This window comes from Pleurodeles waltl, chromosome 6, assembly GCF_031143425.1.
Source record: "Pleurodeles waltl isolate 20211129_DDA chromosome 6, aPleWal1.hap1.20221129, whole genome shotgun sequence".
In the NCBI taxonomy this organism is placed as follows: domain Eukaryota; kingdom Metazoa; phylum Chordata; class Amphibia; order Caudata; family Salamandridae; genus Pleurodeles; species Pleurodeles waltl.
This window is the reverse complement of record NC_090445.1, coordinates 1,205,023,149-1,205,044,225: the sequence shown is the minus strand read 5'-3', so window position 1 is coordinate 1,205,044,225 and position 21,077 is coordinate 1,205,023,149. Positions and strand designations below refer to the sequence as shown.

At 49.4% G+C, this 21,077-nt stretch overlaps 1 protein-coding gene across 1 annotated transcript in view; it reads left to right on the top strand.

Annotated features, from left to right (window-relative positions):
• VPS26A (VPS26 retromer complex component A) overlaps nt 1–21,077 on the top strand; it is a 361,055-nt gene that overhangs the window by 53,899 nt on the left and 286,079 nt on the right. The window contains exon 3 of the mRNA XM_069240511.1: nt 12,937–13,012. Coding sequence (XP_069096612.1) covers nt 12,937–13,012 — 76 coding nt within the window. The remainder of the gene's footprint in view (nt 1–12,936; nt 13,013–21,077) is intronic.

The following is a 21,077-nucleotide window of genomic DNA, read 5'->3' as shown; positions in this document are numbered from 1 at the left end:
CCCTTTGTAGCCCAGAATGACTTGTTGGTGTGGTCCTCACCCCTTGCTTAGTACTCACCTTATGTCTAAAAGATTGGTCCTATGAGTCGTCGTAAAGTACTTATTCGCTGAATGTGTTTTCCCTCCATAGGTTAACATTAAAGAACTCTGAAAATGTCACTAGGTGTTGTTTTCTGCAAATGAAAAGAACTTGGCCCTCATTACGACCCTGGAAGGCGGTGATAAAGTGTTGATAATACTGCCAACAGGGTGGCGTTAGGTACTGCCAAATTATGACCATGGAAGTGATAACACCAAAAAACAGCCAATGTACCACACCGACCGCCACGGTAGAAACCACAGTCACCACGGCGGTAGCCGCCTGCAGCCTAGCGAAAGTCAAAGTTCCGTCCACAATATTATGACATGGCAATCCTCCACCTTTTCCGGGGCGGTACCAACGCCATCAAAAGGCTAGCGGAAACACATCACAGAAGTGAAAGGATTCACCATTGGAGACACAGGGAAGAGCCGCGCCGCCATGGAACAGAACTGCAAGGCTTCCCGATCTTCTACATTATGCTCCACCATGAACACCAACGCCGGCAAAGACGACGACTGTGAGTACAGCTGCCTAGAACACATGGGAGGGGGGGAGGAAAACGAGAGTGACGCGCACACACACCCCATACCTACAGACACACACACACACAGACACACACACACAGACACACACACACACACACAGACACACACACACACCCCATACACAGACACACACACACCCCATACACAGACACACACACACCCCATACACAGACACACACACACCCCATACACACACACACACACACACAGACACCCCATACACACACACACACACACACACAGACACCCCACACACACACACAGACACCCCATACACACACACACACACCCCATACACACACACACACACACCCCATACACACACACACACACACAGACACCCCATACACACACACACACAGACACCCCATACACACACACACACAGACACCCCATACACACACACACACACAGACACCCCATACACACACACACACAGACACCCCATACACACACACACACAGACACCCCATACACACACACACAGACACCCCATACACACACACAGACACCCCATACACACACACAGACACCCCATACACACACACACACAGACACCCCATACACACACACACACAGACACCCCATACACACACACACACAGACACCCCATACACACACACACACAGACACCCCATACACACACACACCCCATACACACACACACAGACACCCCATACACACACACACACACACACAGACACCCCATACACACACACACACAGACACCCCATACACACACACACACACCCCATACACACACACACACAGACACCCCATACACACACACACACAGACACCCCATACACACACACACACAGACACCCCATACACACACACACAGACACCCCATACACACACACACACACACCCCATACACACACACACAGACACCCCATACACACACACACACACACACACACACACACACCCCATACACACACACACACACCCCATACACACACACACACACCCCATACACACACACACAGACACCCCATACACACACACACAGACACCCCATACACACACACACAGACACCCCATACACACACACACAGACACCCCATACACACACACACACAGACACCCCATACACACACACACACAGACACCCCATACACACACAGACACCCCATACACACACACAGACACCCCATACACACACACACACACACACAGACACCCCATACACACACACACACACACACACACACACAGACACCCCATACACACACACACAGACACCCCATACACACACACACAGACACCCCATACACACACACACACACCCCATACACACACACACACCCCATACACACACACACACCCCATACACACACACACACCCCATACACACACACACACCCCATACACACACACACACAGACACCCCATACACACACACACACAGACACCCCATACACACACACACACAGACACCCCATACACACACACACACAGACACCCCATACACACACAGACACCCCATACACACACACACACAGACACCCCATACACACACACACACAGACACCCCATACACACACACACACAGACACCCCATACACACACACACAGACACCCCATACACACACACAGACACCCCATACACACACACACAGACACCCCATACACACACACACAGACACCCCATACACACACACACAGACACCCCATACACACACACACACAGACACCCCATACACACACACACAGACACCCCATACACACACACACAGACACCCCATACACACACACACACAGACACCCCATACACACACACACACAGACACCCCATACACACACACACACAGACACCCCATACACACACACACACAGACACCCCATACACACACACAGACACCCCATACACACACACAGACACCCCATACACACACACACAGACACCCCATACACACACACACACAGACACCCCATACACACACACACACAGACACCCCATACACACACACACACAGACACCCCATACACACACACACACAGACACCCCATACACACACACACACAGACACCCCATACACACACACACAGACACCCCATACACACACACACACAGACACCCCATACACACACACACACAGACACCCCATACACACACACACACAGACACCCCATACACACACACACACAGACACCCCATACACACACACACACAGACACCCCATACACACACACACACACAGACACCCCATACACACACAGACACCCCATACACACACAGACACCCCATACACACACACACACCCCATACACACACACACACACAGACACCCCATACACACACACACACACACAGACACCCCATACACACACACACACACACACACAGACACCCCATACACACACACACACACACAGACACCCCATACACACACACACACACACAGACACCCCATACACACACACACACACAGACACCCCATACACACACACACACAGACACCCCATACACACACACACACACACACACCCCATACACACACACACACACACACACCCCATACACACACACACACACACACACCCCATACACACACACACACACACACACCCCATACACACACACACACACACACACCCCATACACACACACACACACACACACCCCATACACACAACCAGCTGCACACAAAAAACAATTTATCTCCATAAATTGGCTGAATAATGCAAGGACAACAGAAATTGACCAAAGTGATTGTAATAAGATCAACATCAAAAGTAATAATTTGATTTGGCAATGCAACAAATATGGGACACTGGTACAAAAATGGGACACTGCCCAGTCCTCCATTCACAGGGGCCACATGGCCACAGGTAAAAGTCCAAGGCCCCACTCATTCCCTGCACCAATATGGAAAGAACACTGCAGGGTCATCAGTTGGCAAATAGGCAGGCACCTCAGGTGGAGAGGGGGGGCACCCCAGCCGGATGCAGTAACAAGACCACTGGTTCTGGAGGGGGCAACATGCCCTGTGCTTGGTCCTGGGAAGTGCAAGGCCACAGTCTCTCAAGTGGGTTACTTGCCCACTGGTTCTGGAGGGGGCAACATGCCCTGTGCTTGGTCCTGGGGAGTGCAAGGCCGCAGTCTCTCAAGTGGGTGACTTGCCCACTGGTTCTGGAGGGGGCAACATGCCCTGTGCTTGGTCCTGGGGAGTGCAAGGCCACAGTCTCTCGAGTGGGTGACTTGCCCACTGGTTCTGGTGGGGACAGGCTGCACAGCAGACCATGGAGGCTGGATCATATGGCGTTCTCTGGCAGTGACGGATGCACTGTGGTTGTGTTGGTAGTAGGAGGCTCCTGCTCAGCCCATGCACCCTCCAATGGCTGCACTGTGGTGGTGGTGTTTAGTGGGAGACCCCTGCACCCTCTGATGGCTGCACTGTTCTGGTGGTAGTGGGAGGCTCCTGCTCAGCCCCACCACCCTCCGATGGCTGCACTGTGGTGGTGGTGGTGGTGGTGGTAGTGGGAGGCACCTGCTCAGCCCCTGCACTCACTGATGGCTGCACAACCGCGGCTGGCGGTGAGGGCTCTGTGACAGCTACTGGTGCAGGTTCTTTCCTCTTTCTGCTGGCTGGTGCAGGCTCCTTCCCCTTTCTGCTGGCTGGTGCAGGCTCCTTCCCCTTTCTGCTGGCTGGTGCAGGCTCCTTCCCCTTCAGTATTTGTGGCCTGAAATCCTTTCCACCACAAGTAGGTGCTGATGGAACTGGGCCCATGGACTGTTTGGCTGAGGTGCGTGGCTGGATTCTTGATACCCTGGCCATATGTGCAGGACGTGGGTGGGGGAGTGGGATAGGGAAGAGGTCAATGGTGGAAAGGAAAAGCTTTTTAGGGTCATTGGGGTGAGAAGAGGGAGAAGAAATGGGAGTGGAGGATGAGGGAGAGGTTGTTGGAGGTGTCCGCTGGATTTGGGTGCAGGTGAATGGGTTGTATGCTGTTGTGAGGTGGATGGTTGTTGGGTGTCTGAGTGCTTGCGTTTGTGTCCTTTGGAGGGGGAGAGGACAGAGACTGTGGGAGAGGAAAAAGGGGAGGTGTGCATGGATGTTGTCGAGGTGTCTGCCAGTGAGTTGCGTGTTCTGCTTGATGTGGTGGTGATGCAGGTAGTGGAGGATGATGTATTGCATGCAGGTGTGAGTCTGGATGTAACTCTGTTTGAGGAGGAGGGGGAGACCGTGGAAATAGTGGATGTTGTTGTGTCTGCAAATTAATGGTGTTTGTGTGAATGCAGGTGTGATGCTTGTGTTTGCCTGTGACACTTTTGGGTGTTGTCCTGTGTGCATGCTCGACTGGCTGTGTGCTTGGGGTGGGTTGGGGTTGAGGAGAATGGGACTGGGAAATGGTAGTTGGAAGGGGGACGGTTGAAACTGGGACAATGGCTGCCATCCGAGAGGAGGCCAGAGCCTGGATCGATGTCTGTTGGGCTGCCAATCCAGTGTGAATGCCCTCCAGAAATGCATTAGATTGTTGCATCTGCACTGCCAGCCCCTGGAAGGCATTCACAATGGGTGATTGCCCTTCAGAGATGAATCTCAGGAAGTCAATAGCCTCCTCACTCAGGGCAGCAGGGCTCACTGGGGCAGGGCCTGAGGTGCCTAGGGGGAAGGAGATGCCCACCCTCCTGGGTGAGTGGGCACAGGCAACTCGCTGAGGGGCTGCTGGGAGGGCAGTGCTGGTACCGGGGTGGCGGCTATACCTGTAGCTGGGGTGGTCACAGCGGTGTCCGCCACCACCAGGGAGCTCTCATTGGAGGAGGGGGATTCAATGGGTAAAAAGGCCTTTCAGGAACTAAAAACCAGATTCACAACTGCACCCATACTAATGCATCCAGATCCAACCCACCCTTTCATTGTAGAGGTGGATGCGTCTCAATATGCCATTGGGGTAATTCAATCCAAGAGACACCTTGAAACCAGACGAATGCATCCCATTACCTATTACTCTAGAAAGCTACTTCTGGCAGAAATAAATTATCCCATAGCAGATTGGGAGTTGTTAGCCATAAAAGCAGTGTTGGGAGAATGGTGACATTAGTTATTAGGGGTCAGACACTCAGTACGATCTACACAGATCATCGTAATTTACAGTGCTTACGATCTGTGAGGGCTCTGTGCATCCGACAACTGATTACGATCTGAGAGGGCTCTGTCGGCCCAACAACTTCAATGGACAATTTTTTTTAGTGATATCAGAGTCTGTATTGTCCCCTCCAGTCTCCGCTGTGGTGCTCCCCTCGCCCTCTGTCCCACTGGTACCCTCCGCGTCGGAGGACTCTGGCTCCTGGGTCCTGTGGGATTCAGCTCCCTCCGTCTCTGGGGCCTCTGCTCCTCTGCCAGATGATGCTAATGCTCATAAGGACAGGATGACAAAACAAGAAAGGGGGGGGGGTGGGGAGATAAAGTATACACTGGGTCAGTGACTGCACCAACACCACCAGTGGCGTACACAGCACTCTCACACACAGGGTACAGGCCTACGTACTATGCATTGCACTACCAGTGATATTCTTAGCCCCCAAGGCATGAGGAGGAGCACACTCTGCCAACTGCAGCACACCTGGGACCCACGCAGCCCTGACTAGTAGTGTATGCTAACAAGCTAGGTAGGCAGTATTTCCCCTTCAGACCCTTCGTCACCAGAGGACTTACGCTGCTATGGCTGGCCTGGCCTAGGGGCATCCACTGACAAGGACCCACCACCCAGATACCACCGCTCCAGCCATTTCCTTCAATGATGGCCACTGTACTCACCCGCTTGTGGCTGCTGTGTTGCCCTCAGGCGCCCATCCAGCTCTGGATAGGTCACTGCCAGTATGCGGGCCTTCGGGGGGGGGGGGGGATCCGGGTTCGACGGGCACCCCTTGCTAGTTGGGAGGCCATCCCCAGCTGGGCCTCCGCGGTCTCCGGTCCTCCCACTGTTTGCAACAGTGGGTTCTCTGCCTGCCATGGACCCCCAGGGTCCGCACCTCCTTGGCGATGGCACACCATATACCCTTCTTTTGATGGGTGCTGACCTGCAGAGGCAGTACAGACAGGAGAACACCATTAGAGAAACAGTCCAGCCAGTAACACAAAAAGCCCACCATGCCCATTTCCAGCACTATAGGCACACACATAGCCCAGCTCTCAATATGTACCCAGCCAGAAGGACATCCATCCCCCTTACACGATGTCTTCACACACACCTTCATACATTCATGTCACATGCATTGTGCCCACAGTGTACTCACCTGTTGGTCTGGAGTTCTATGCAGCAGTGCATATTGGGGTAGAACACCATCCACTAGTCTCTCCCACTCCTCAGAAGTGAAGGCTGAGGCCCTTTACCCGGTCACACGGGCCATGGTAGGTTCCAGACACAGGTCACAGCAGCACATGCAGTGTAGGTCCTCTCCTATGAAAGGCCAGGAAACCAGCGAGGAATCAGATAGAAAATGGCAGTCACGTCCGCGGCTGTGCATACCATTGCCTCCGGCGTAGATAACCATTGGCCACTGTACCCCATAGGGCCTAATATTAACCAATGATGAATTGCACAGTGGTTCCCGACTGCCTCCCACCACGGGGCACAACGTCAGCGGCATTACCTCACTTCCACCTGTCCCTCCACACAGGACTGGCGGACACCATTTGAGGGGGGGCAGGCCTATGGAATATTGCTTGTCACAGGAGAAATATGCACAAACTGGACAAATCGCACTGACCCATTACATGTTTACAGACTGCAGACTATTGTTGTGGCTCCATTGTTCAGTTTCTGACACCCTCCTCACTCTTTTGTCCCTTAGATTCCTACCGCTGCAGATGAAGAGGAGATGTGTACAGACCCCTGGTGGACTTGGCTACACTAGAGGACACACACATAATACTCACATATAAACTGGACAGGGCCACAATCACAGAGCTATGTGCCCAATTGGAGCCTGACCTGATATCTGCTATCCGTCATCCCACTGGGATCCCCCCTCTTGTGCAAGTTCTATCTGTGCTCCATTTCCTGCAACTGGTTCTTTCCAAGGGACAGTGGGCTTGGCAGCAGGAATGTCACAGCCAATGTTCTCAATAGAGCTGACAAGAATGTTGTCTGCCCTGATAAAACATGTGCAGCTACATTACATTCCCCCAGGTTGAGGATTTGGCCACTGTGAAGGCAGAGTTTTATACAATGGGACATATCCCCAATACAATTGGGGAGATTGACGGAACACATATTGCATTCCCCCACCGTCCCCCCCCCCCTGCCAGAATGAACAGGTGATCAGGAATCGTAAAAGTTTCCACTCTATGAATGTGCAGATGGTGTGCTTGGCGGACCAGTATATCTCCCTTGTCAATGCTAAATATCCTGGGACGGTACATGATGCCTTTGTCCTGAGGAATAGCAGCATCCCAAATTTGGTGTGCCAACTACAGATGCTAATGGGTGACCCCTGGTTCTCACCCAGTATATGTTCGTGTATTGGTATTGTGTTGGCCATATAGGATAGTGTTTGGCTAAATGTTGTCCCTCAATATTTGCAGGTGAATCTGGTTACCCAAACCTATCATGGCTGCTGACCCCTGTGAAGAATTCCAGGACAAGGGCAGAAGAACATTATAATGAGGCACTTGGGAGAACCAGAAAGATAATTGAGAAAACCTTTGGTCTCCTGAAGGCCAGGTCCCGGTGCCTCCATCTAACAGGTGGATCCCTGTGCTTCTCACCCAAGAAGGTCTGCCAGATAGTAGTGGCATGCTGCGTGTTGCACAACCTGGCCCTCAGACGCCATGTCCCTTTTCTGCAGGAGGAGGAGTCTGGAGATGCCCCTGTGGCAGCAGTTGACCCTGTGGACAGTGGAGGTTAGGAGGCAGAAGATGAGGATGAGGACAACAGAACAACTGTAATCCGTCAGTACTTTCGAAATCGATTTTTATCAAAGGGTGTTTATTGAAGTGCTAACATATAAAGGGGAAAGTGCAGTGGGATGCGGTGATGATGGAGGAAAGTCCAGGGTATTGTTCCAGTCTGTTTGTAGCACAGGTGCTTTGTCCATTTGGAGATAGGAAGGGGAGCAATGGCAGTTGAAGGTGGACAGGGTGACTGTGTGGGACATGAGGGGGACAATCAGGGGAGTCTCATTTCTTGGTGGGGTCCTGGCAAGTGTGCCTGGCTTCTGTTTGGATCGCAGGAAACGTTTGCAGGGTGGTTCACCTTCTGCAGGGGGAGGGGTGCTGGTGGCCTGTGAGTCCTGTGGCAGGGCCTCCTGGCCACTAGCGGCAGTGGAAGTGGAAGGCTGTTCAGATGACTGGCTAGTGGCAGGGGCCCGCTGGTGCGAGACTGCCTCCATCATGATGTTGGCCTTGTCTGCCAGCACCCCTGCTATGGAGATAAGGGTGTTGTTGATGGCCTGCAGGTCCTCCCTGATCCCCTGGTACTGTCCCTCCTGCAGCCACCTGTTCTCTTGCATGTTGTCTAGGATCTGATGCATCATGTCCTGGGAATGTTGATAGGCTCCCAGGATCGCTTCAAGTGCCTTCTGGAGAGTTGTTTCACTGGGCGTGTCCTCCCCTTGGCGCACAGCAGTCCTCCCAGTGTCCCTGTTGGCCTGGCGCTCTGTCCCCTGAACCGTGTTCCCACTGCCCCTGACCCCTGATTGTGTTGGGTACGAGGTGTAGCCTGGGGTCCCTGTACAGGTGGGCACACTGCTGATTGACGTGTCCTAGGGACAGAGGTTTGGGTACGCTGGGTGGGTGCTGTGGTGTTGGATACTGATGGTGGAGGCTCTGTGGTGGTCTGTGACACTGGGCTTGGGTAACCGGCTGTCCACTGGTCCCTGATGGGCCAGGTAGATCATCCAGATCCTGAAGTCCAGAGTTACTTTCATCACTGTAGGCCTCTTCTGTTGGGGGACTGGAGTATGCTGGCACCTCCTCTCCGGTGACATTGGCTGGGGTACCTGTGGGGATGTAAATGATGTGTTATGGTTAATGTGTATGACATATTGTACATCCCTTGCTTCCACTCTGTGGTTGTTGTTGCCTTGCCAGCTTTTACTTGTGTATTGTGGGGTAGTTAGTTTCCCTATGCTGTGCATGCTTTAGTGATGAGTGTCCATGCAGGGCTGTAAGGGGGTGTCCATGCATTGGTACAGCATGCTGGGCTTGGCATTGGTATTAGGAAGATGTGATGGTGGGGGTGTATGGGATGTAGTGGAGTGATGGGAGTGAGGGTGAGGGTATGTGATGGCATGCAGGTATGGGGGTGATAATTGATGAAAATTTACTTGCCAGTCTCCAGTCCTCTTCCGGCCAGGCCCCCAGGATGCAGTTTTTCAAAGACTTGCTCCTCCCATGCTGTGAGTTGTGGGGGAGGAGGTGGGGGTCCACCACCAGTCCTCTGTATAGCAAGCTGGTGTCCTGCTGCTATTGAACATACCTTCCCTCGTAGGTCGTTCCACCTCTTCCTGATGTTGTCCCTTGTTCTGGGGTGCTGTCCCACGGCGTTGACCCTGTCCACAATTCTCTCATAGCTCCATCTTCCTGGCTATTATTTGCTGCACCTGTGTTCCAAATAGCTGTGGCTCTACCTTGACGATTTCCTCCACCATGACCCTTAACTCCTCCTCAGTGAAACGGGGGTTCCTTTGTGGTGCCAGGGGTGTTATGTAATGTGTGTTGGTGAGGGTGTATTGGGAAATGTGTTGGGGTGTGTGAGGGATGTATGGGTGTATGTGGTGTGTGTATGTAGTTGTGTCAGTGGTCTTGGTGTTAGTCTCGTGCCAATGAATTGTAAGCGTTAAGGGTTGTTGGTAGTGAGTGTGTGTGTTTAATACTGGTGTGGGTGTGGTGTGTGTATGGGTGTCAGGTGTGTGTTGTTTGAATTGTCCAATTTAGTGTTGTTTTGTCTGTGGGTGTCCATTGTGAGCACAGCTGTATGTACCGCCAATGGCTTACCGCTGTTGAATATCTGCCGTGGTGATTCGTGGGTCATAATGTGGTGGGCGTTGTTCTGTTGTAACTCTGGGTTTTGATACTGCCAGTTTATCACTGACCTTTCGTCTGGCGGATTTGTCTGTGGCTGAATTATGTCGCATTGGTGTGTGTGTGTGTATGTCATAAAATGGTGGACGTATATCTGCTGCCGTGTTAAGTTGGCGGCCGGCAGCTTGGCGGTAAGCAGGATTTACCGCCAATGTCCTAATGAGGGCCTTTATGCTTAAAATGTACTTTCCTTATAACGAAGATCTTAGGTTTCAAATATATTTAAAAGAAGTGTTATTTTTCTAAATTGGTCCTAGCTTTATTCTTTGAATGTGTGTCTCATTTATTGCCTCTGTGAGTACAACAAATGCTTAGGAATGTCCTCTGATACCTCTGCAAACCAGTTGGTGATCCAGTGGACTCTCTGCACGGTGTATTTCTTTTTTGTGCACCATACATAGAGCCAGGTTTGTACAATGTAAGTACATTTATTTATGAAGAACTGGTGGGCCAATGACCACCTTCTTCTTTTTTTTTTTTTTTTTTTACAAACAGCATTCCTACATTGCTCTTTGAATGATTGTTGTAAAATGTTCTACAAAAACTCTAACAACAACATTGCATGCGTGTGTACACATGCACACATATGCAAAGGATTAGAAAATCCCCTGATTATTCTCTTGTTTATTAGTATGCTACAAGTCTGACATTTGAAAAGGTGGTTGTAGTACTTGACTCATCAACCATTTCAGATTAAAAATTGATAGGAGTACTGTTTGTTTGTGTTGTACCGTATGTGGCTTAAATAATTCTGGGGTGAGTGCTTATTCAAATATTTTGTACAAACAGTAGCATGTACGTGTGATCAGGAGTGTTTGCTAATGTGCTGGATTGTTGAACAACTTTTGATTACTCAATCTACTTGTAGTAGGCTGCCCTGGTTTGTAGTGGGTACCAGAGGTACTTACACCTTATACCAGGTCCAGTTTTCCCTTATTAGTGAAATGTAGGCAGTGTCTAGCAGCTTAGGCTGTCTAGGGGTGGCTGTAGCAGAGCAGCCAAGGCTGAACTAGGAGACATGCAAAGGCCTTGCAATACCACTATAGTTACACAGTACTTATACACAATAAAAGACCAAACTCATTGTTACAAAAAATAAAGGTACTTTATTTTAGTGACACAAGGCCAAAAATATCTTAGAGGTAATACTCCTTCTGGAGGTATTATACACACAATATACACTAGTAACCAAAATCAGGTAAGTAAACAAACAATAGTGCAAACAGTAGAAAATACAATGGATTGCAATAGGCCTAGGGGCAACACAAACCATATACTAAAATAGTGGAATGCGAATGTTGCATTCCCCCCTAGGCAAGTGTAGTGTGTAGAGGGGCACTGGGAGTGTAGGAAACCACCAAAGGTAAGTAAAATACCCCACCCAACCAAGCAAGACTGTAAGCAACCAACGATGTATTCCTGCAAGCAACCAACAATGGATTCCTGGACCTGAAGACCTGTGGAGAGAGGAGACCCAAGTCCAGAAGTCGAAGTAGAGTGCAGGAAGAACAGGAGCCCCTGCCAACCTGGAAGACGGTGCAAAAGTGGGTTCTCCGGTTGGTAGAAAAGTACAGTAGTGCACCAAAGAAGATAGCTGCGGGTTCCTGCTTGGTGCAAGAGATGTCCCACGTTGAGTTATTGGATGCAGGCTGCTTGCGTCTCTGGATTCCGCCAACAAGCCTTGGTTTGCGCAAGTATGTGGTTTGTGTCAAAGAGGAGCTGCCTGGACCCAGGAGGCACCTGGGGAGGGGGGGGTCTTAACTCGGACTGAGGAGAGCTCCTTATGGGTGGCAAAAGAAATGCTGCAGCCCATATGGATCCCCTGGAGCCCCAGTGCTCTGGGTACCTAGGTACCAAATACTAGGGACTTATAAGGGGGGGGGGTCCAGAGTGCCAATCAAAATTGGAATATGGAGTTACTAAACTATAGTGACAAATTTGGTACACAGAGAGAACATAAGCACTGGAGTTCTGGTTAGCAGAACTCCAGTGACACAGTCAAGCATACTGACAAAACATATAGGCCACAAACTATAAGCACTGGGGTCCTGACTGTCAGGATCCTAGTGAGGTAGTAAACATACACTGACAAACAGGCAGAAAATGGGGGTACCCATGCTAGAAAGAGGCTACTTTCTCACACTACTTACCAGCATTGCCAATCCATATGTTTTATGTATACAATTGTGGTAAAAGATTGGATGGGCTGGTGGTGAGGAAAGAGGTAGTTCCCAAGCTAATGGTCATCCTTTGTAAATTTGTATTTTTACAGGTGAATCTTGTATTTAAACAACCAGGAAAGAGACTTGAACACCAAGGAATTAGAATTGAATTTGTTGGACAGATTGGTGAGTAAAACACAAATATGTTGTTACTTTAGTAGGTAACAGTTAAAATGTCAGCCCTAGGTTAATTATCACATTTGCTGTCCCTTTTCACAGTGGGAAAAGTCTTGGCTTTGATGAGGGACATTAGAGTCCAGTCTGCTCTGGGTGCATTGTCTGGTATTTTTTAAACACCCTCCTTGTTAAAAAAAATAAGATGAAGACATTCTGGATTAGTTCAGTGTTCTATCTTTTAAAGGAAAGCAGATGGTTAATGTAATGTTGTGGAATGTATTGTGGAACAATCTTTTCTGTAGAACTCTAGGTTTGTGGGTTTCTCTGCGAGGCAGTCGGTCCAGAGAGTCTGCGGCTGAGGTTTGGTATGAATACGGCTCAGCTTTTTTTTTCTTTTTTTCTTTTTTTCTTTTTTTTACTCTGACCTAGGAGTGACCTTCATGACCTTACTTATATTGCATGTTTGTGATTTTGAAGTCGAGTTTGGGGGGAATTAGGATCTTAGCAGGTAGTCCGTATTTTTCATAGTGCATATTGTTTCAAGGGCAGCTCATCATAAGAAGGTTATGAGGGAACTTGCAGGTGAGCCATGCTCGGAGGTGACATAAATCTCAAACCTTTGAAATCTGCACAGTGGTTCGCATGAGGCTCCGCATCCCATACTGAGATTAGTGGGTTCAACATGCAGGAGGCTAGGATAACATCAATCAAATTTGTAGAGCGCTTCTTGTTACCTGTGATGGTATCAAGGTGCTGGCATGGTCCAGTTGATTAGCCAAATAGCCTGTTCTTCAGGTATTTTCAGAACTCTGGAAGAGATGGGGAGGTCCGGAGATGAAAGTTTAGCTTGTTCCATGTCTTTGCTGATAGTTAGGAGAAAGAGTGATCTTTGCATCTGCTACCTCAGATGCAGGGGTGAGGGTTAGAGAAAGGGAAGTGGAGCTGAAGTGCCGGGTGGCCTGATGAAAATTCAGGCAACAGTTCAAGTAAGCGGGCCGCAGTTGTGTAGGGCCATATATGGGTGAATCAGGAGCTTGAACTGGCATCTTTTCTGTACAAGGAGCTAGTGGAGTTCCCTGAGGTAGAGGGTGATGTGGGTTTATCTTGGGAGATCTAAGACAAGTCTTTTGTTGCAACGTTCTGTATGGTCTCTAGTCATTGGAGAAGCTGATCTGTGATTCCCTGCTTAGTGTGCTGTAGTTCAGTAAGTTGGGGATAAGGGGCTGGATGATGGTGGGTCTTTGGCTTTGTGGTGTCCATTTGACCTCAGAACCGCTAAACAATACCGTAATTAACTGGAGAGAAGATGGTGCACCAGCAAGGATATGACCAACAAGACAGTCTTCAAGATAGGCCACAAGCTCTACAATTGACAGGTGAGAGAATCAAAGAAAAAGGCCTTAGGATCATGCATCGAATTAAGCTCCAATAACAGCAAATAATTCTTCAACATAATCACAGAATTCTCCAATCCCTCAACAGCAACAAACAACATCACCACCGCACAGGAACTCTGTGACATCCTTGCAAACTTCTTTCATGACCAGATCTCCAACACTGACAGAAACTTCAAATCCCAGACCAAGGTTTCTGACTACTTCAAGCAAAACAATGTCCCCGCTACCACCACAGATATCTGACTACCCGAATGGAGCCAGTTTACCCCACAGGACGCTGCCTCAATTGTGAACTCTGTCCATTCAGAGGCAACATCCGACCCATGCCCTCAAAACAGCTTCAACCTAAGTGAAGCCAGAATCTGCCCTGTACTCACCACCTTGTTCAACTCCTCAAGTGCCTTGGTCTCCTTCCCTGAGGGCTATAAACATGTAGAAGATAACACCCTACTAAAGAAGCCATTGGCATACCCCAGCAAACTCAACAACTACTGACTGTTCTTCCTGCTCCGGTTCCTGGCCTTCAACCAACAACTGTCTTCACATCTGGAACAGAACCTCCTACTTCACTCCTTCCAGTCAGATTCTGAAGCAAACACAGCACAGAGACAGCACTCACTGCGGCTACTGATGACATCTAAACCCTACTCGACCGAGGAAAAACGGCAGCACTGATTCTCTTAGACCCCTCGACAGTTTTCAGTACAGTCTCCCACCACACATGCATCACAAGGCTGCACATGATGGGCATCCAAGGAGCAGCTCTCAAATGGATCATCTCTTTCCTCACTGGAAGAACACAAAAAATCCTCCTTCCTTCCTTCCTTATTCTCTGACCCATAGCAAGTCATCTATAGAGTACTCCAAGGATTCTCGCTCAGCCCCAAACTCTTCAACACTTATGACACCTATGGCCAGCATCGTCAAAACCCACAGATTCAACATCACATTCTACTCCAACAAAACACAATTCATCCTCTCCCTCTCCAAAGACACCACCAACACTAAGACCAACTTCATGGCGGATGTCGCCAACTTGGATGTAGGACAACTGCCTGAAGCTCAACACGGACAAGACCAAGGTACTGATCTTCAGAAACAAAAGCTCCCCATGGGGGACATCCTGGTGGCCTGCAGAAATTGGACCTTCTCCTTCCCCCACTGACTTTGCTGGAATCTAGGCTTCATGCTGGACAACAAGAAAACAATGATGACTCAGTATCCTCCTACTGCTTCTGCATCTTCCGCAAGCATGTGTGAGCCCTACAAGTGCAAAATAAACTCAACATTCTTGAGAAACAGACCCTTTTTAGGTAGCGAGCCTGATCACTGGTGGAAAAGGTTGACTTGGATGCATATGACGTAATAGTGGCAGCCATCTTACCAAGTTGGGCAGAATTCCATAGGAAGACTGGATAACGTGTGTGTGAGAGACATTGGACATACTGGGGGTCATTACGAATACCACCATTGCCGGCGGTATTCCTGTCTCCCTATTATGACATTTCCGCTGGGCCAGCGGACGGTAACCGTGTTACCGTCCGCTGGCCCAGCGGAAATGTCACATCAACATTGCAGCCGGCTCTTAATAGAGCCGGCGGCAATGCTGATTTCCAGCAGGTGCAGTAGCACCCGTCGTGCATTTCACTGCCCGAAATTCGGGCAGTGAAATGCGCGACGGGGCTATGCCTGGGGGCCCCCCGCACTGCCCATGCCAAGTGCATGGGCAGTGCAGGGGCACCCCAAGTCCCCTTACCGCCGGCCTTTCAATGGCGGTGTGTACCACCATGGACAGGCCGGCGGTCGGGGACTCATAATCCCCAGGGCAGCGGTGCTTGCACCGCTGCCCTGGGGATTATGACTGCCAGGCGGAATCCTGGCGGGAAAATGGAGGGGCCGGCGGTTTGGCCGTGGCAATTCCGCCACGGTCATAATTGCTGGCGGAACACAGCCAGCCTGCCGCCAGGGTCGTAATGACCCCCACTAACTGGATAAGGATGAAACTGTTGTTAATCAACTGTCCTCGCCTCGACATTGAAGTAGTGGTCCTCAAGCTAGTTACTATTCAGCGATTGGCACATTTTATACACTTAGCCAGTGGCTGTACTATGATTGGCACACCTTATAGTCACTTGGGTACTAGGAAATTCTATTTTGAATTCCTTGATAGATAACTTTACCTCCAACTGAGTATGGTCCCTCTGAGCTTTGGGAAATTCTTGTAGTGAATTTCATAACTCCACATACTTAATCTCTTTAGTTAAGGTCCATCTATGCTTTGGGAAATTACTGTAGTAAATTACACAGCTCCATGTGACTAAAAAGAGATTAACAAATAGGAATTTTCTTCATGGACCTTATGGGTGCAAAAGGGAGGATTTCCAAATGGTGTATATCTAGTGAAGCTGTGTTATTGAGGTGCATATCCATTTTAATATTTTCAAAGCATTGTTTTTTTTTTTGAACGTGTGTGGGCAACTTTATCTGTTACTGGGTTTTTAGTGCAGACATTACTAAAGATACAGAACGTAAAAGCTATCCCTTTGTTTTTGGCATTCCCAGTAGTGTCCAGCCAAATGAGCATATGGGAAAAAAGGTTTTGTCAAATATTTCAGTGCATATGCAGCACAAGTAATGTTAACTTTATGTATTGATTAGATGATGAAGGGCAGGAGATCCTAGATGATTTGCTCAGCTAGAGCAAGGAGAAGCTTGAGGTTTCAATGAATTAAAAATTAGCGTGAAAAAGCATGACTTGCACATCTTGCCAAAGGTCAGCACAATATTGAAGCTGTACCACTTTGGTAAATTGGTACATGGTCAGCATGAGAATGTGGATGATTACGTGACAAGTCTAAAGAAACTCGCTCACAGCATCATTTAAATGTGGTGCATTAACAGGACGGTTGTACAACCCTTTTTTTACTTAATTGTAGGATGAGAGATTAAGGGAGGAACCTTGGCTCAAAGACCAGACTCCTTTGACTGCAGTGTTGACTGTTGTAAAACTGGTACAGCATATGATAGCTTGAGTAAAAGAAATAAAAATGGTATGATGAGAAGGCACAGGTACATGTGGTGAAAACTGTTAAAGGTGTGGACACAAAGGAAAGGGAGGTGAGGTTTAAAGTTTACTATAGGCTTTGGCAACAAGGACCTATGGCTAACAGGATTATCCTCATCCTGTGGCTTTATCAGTGGTGTAACAAAGGACCCCGCAGTCCCTGCAATGCTGGGGAAGGGGTAAGCTCTAGGGGCCCCCCACCTCAGCACAGTGCCCTGACCTTGAGAGCTCCTGAGTGAGTTCGGAGGTAGTTCCTCCATGTACTTTGCAGGTACACCCCCTCAAGTTTCGTAACACTGCAGGGCTTTATGTAACCAATGTGGGAGAAGAGGTCATTATAAGAAGTGCTGCAGATCATCTTGACTGGGTAAGAATTTATCTGAGGTCAAGCAAATCTATGGCGAGGTGGTGCTGCACTTGGAACTACAAGACTGGTGTTAACCCTGCCAGTGTGGTGGTAGTGGATGGTGGAGTGTGAATGTTTTTTGACTTGTGCGGTTGTTTAACCACCTTGGAAGAAGCATTTCAACATGTGCATAGAGGCCTATAAGGCTGCAATCCATGTATGTAAAAGTGGGAGGAAAGTACCCTCTTTTTGGCATGGTTACCTCCCACTTTTTGCCTGATTTCAGTATGTTTTGACTGTGTTCCCTGGTATCCTGCTAATCAGGACCCCAGTGGCTGTGCGCTCTCCCTCTAAATTTGGTTGCTTGGGACTTCACCCCCCCCCCCCCCCCCCCTCCAACATTGGGCATACTGCTGCCCCCATATAATGCCCTAGTATTTGGTACCTACGTATCCAGGGCATTGAGGCCCCAGGGATTCCCCATGGGCTCCAGCATGTATTGTGCCACCCATGGGAGCCCATGTAAAGTGTGTCTGCAGGCTTGCAATTGCAGCCTACATGGAAAAGTGCATGCACCCTTTCACTTCAGGTCACTGCACCTGGTCACTGTTAGTCACCCTTATGGGATGCCCTCCTGGCACAGAGGGCAGGGTGCAAGTCCCAGTGTGTGTGGGCACCCCTGCAGGAGTGCCCTTATGAACTCCAGCTCCATTTTACTGGACGTCGTAAGTGCGGGTAAGCCGTTTTACACATGTACTGGACACAGGTCGATACTTGTGTCCAGCTACATAATGGTAACTCCGAACCTGGGAATGTTTGGGATCAAACATGTCCGAATCGTAATCCGACACTTGCCAGTATTGGTTGTATGATTCCATGCACTCGGGGCTCCTTAAAGGACCACCAGCATTGCTCCTACCAGTCTTCTGAGGATTTCTGGGCAGCCCACTCTGCTGCCACCCCTCAGATAGGTTTCTACCCTCCTGCTGCTTGACCAGCTCAAGCAGATGATGCAGAGCAAAGGATTTCCTATGGGAGAGGGAGGCAACTTTCTGTCCCTTAGAAGTAGGTGTTACCTGGCTTGGGAGTGGTAGCCTCCTCAAGCCACTGATATGCTTTGAAGGGCACATTTGGTGCCCTCCTTACATAAACTGATTTTCACCAGCCCAGTGACACCTGGTCCCTGCTCTGGCGCAAAACTGGACATTGGAAAGGGAAGTCACCACTACCCTGTCCATCGCCACCCCAAGGGTGGTGCTAAGAGCTCCTTCAGGTGGCAACTTGATTCTGCCTTTTTGAATCCAAGGTGGGCAGAGGCCTTTGGGAGCATCTGAGTTGCCAGGACAGGCAGGTGACATTACAGCTCCCTCCTGATAGGTGGTCACCCTGTTAAGTGACAATTTCTCTTTCCTGGGCTATTTAAGGTCTCCCTTTTGTGAGGGTTCTAAGATTGGATTAGCAAGATTCCCGCACGATTCCTCGGTATTGTTTGTCACCTTCTGGCCACTGGAACTGCAGCTGGACCCTCCAGGAACCGACAATCTGCATCCACAGCAATGACTCTGTTCTGCAACATTGTTTCTCGGGCTCCTTCCAGCAACTGCAACGTTTCCCCAGCTGTGCATCCTCTGAGGGCGACAAGCCTTCAGTCTGCACAAGAAACTAGAAGCAGTCTCCCTTGGAGTGAAGGAGTCACTCCCCTGCATCTGACGGCACCAACTGCAATGATGACCGGCTGTTTGGATCTCCTCTCCTCCTGAGCTGCATGGATCTTGCATCACGGGCTGTGGACTGGAGTGGTCCCCTTGGTCCTCTCTACCACCTGTCCAACTTGGAAGATGGTAAGTCCTTGCCTTTCCAAGCAGGACAGTACCCTGTGCACATCATCTCTTGCAGCTACCAAGGCTTGTTCGCATCTCCTCCAAGGGATCTTCAGGTGCCATGTAGCCCCAGCCCCCAGCCTTCTTCCCTGTGACACACAGCCCTCTGGGTGCTGCTTCAACAACGTAGGACTCCTTTCTGGGTGTGCTGCGTGGGCCTCGCCGTGACTCCTGTGCTTGCTACCTGTGGGTTACCTGTGGGGGCTGCCTCCTCTTCCTGGGACTCTCCTCACTGCTGAGGGTCACCCGGGACTCCCCTCTGTGGGTTGAGTCCCCCTGGACCTTGCTGATCCCCGGCAGCCCTGCATTTCTTCATCCACAACGTTAGCCTTTGCCAAGGCTTGTTAGAGGTTTTTCCACACCACTGATCGACTGCAGCTTTTCTTCCGATGTGTGACATCAACTGCATCACTTCAGAAACTCTTTTACGGGTCTTCTGACTGTCTTCATCCACTGTCGTCCTGGTCCTGCATCCACAGACTGGTGGGTAGTGTCTCATGCCACAACCTGACACTCCAACGCGAACTGGACTTGGTCCCCTTCCTTTATAGGTCTTCCTCTACCAGGATCTACCTTTGGGGTCTTGCAGTATTGTCTGGTCTTGCAAAATCCTCTTCTGAATTCCTTTTGGTAGGTTTGGGGAGAACCAGTTACTTACCCTTTTTCTACTGGTCTTTGGGTGACACTCTGGTACTTACCTTTTGGGATTCCTAGTTCCTCCAGCTCCCCTCTACTGATTCCAATTTCTTGGGTAGTTACTTAATATATCGTTTGGTACCCCACTTGGGTCTTCAGTATTTTCTATTGGTTTTGCTGTTGTCTATTACCTTTTATGCTATTTTGTCACTGACTTCCAATGTGTGCATAATAGTGTGTGTACTTAACTCCAGTTGGGGTATTGCCTATCCAGTATTTTAGTATTTGTGTTATTACGATAAAGTACCTTTATTTTTGTAACACTGTGTGTGGTTCTTTTATGTGTGTAGGTGCTGTGACTATAGTTGTATTACAAAAGGTTTGCATGTCTCCTAGATAAGTCTTGGCAGCTCATCCACAGCTACCTCTAGAGAGCCCTAGCTTCACTTCACAAATAGGGGATACCTGGTCCTAGTATAAGGTGATAACACAATAGATGCTTACCGCACACCAGGCCAGCTTCCTACAGGAGGTTATAGAGGTCAAGTTTTTTTTTTTTTTTTTTTTTTTTTTTTTGTGGGGACAAAGACAGGGTCACTAATTGAAAGATGTAACTGCCTCTAGTAGACATCCTTGGCTGATCTCATTTGGAGGATATGCATACGTATACTGAACCCAGTGCCAGGCCACAATAGCATGAAGTGCTTGAATGGTGTGGAAAATGTCTTGAGGGTTTTCAGTGAAGATTTGG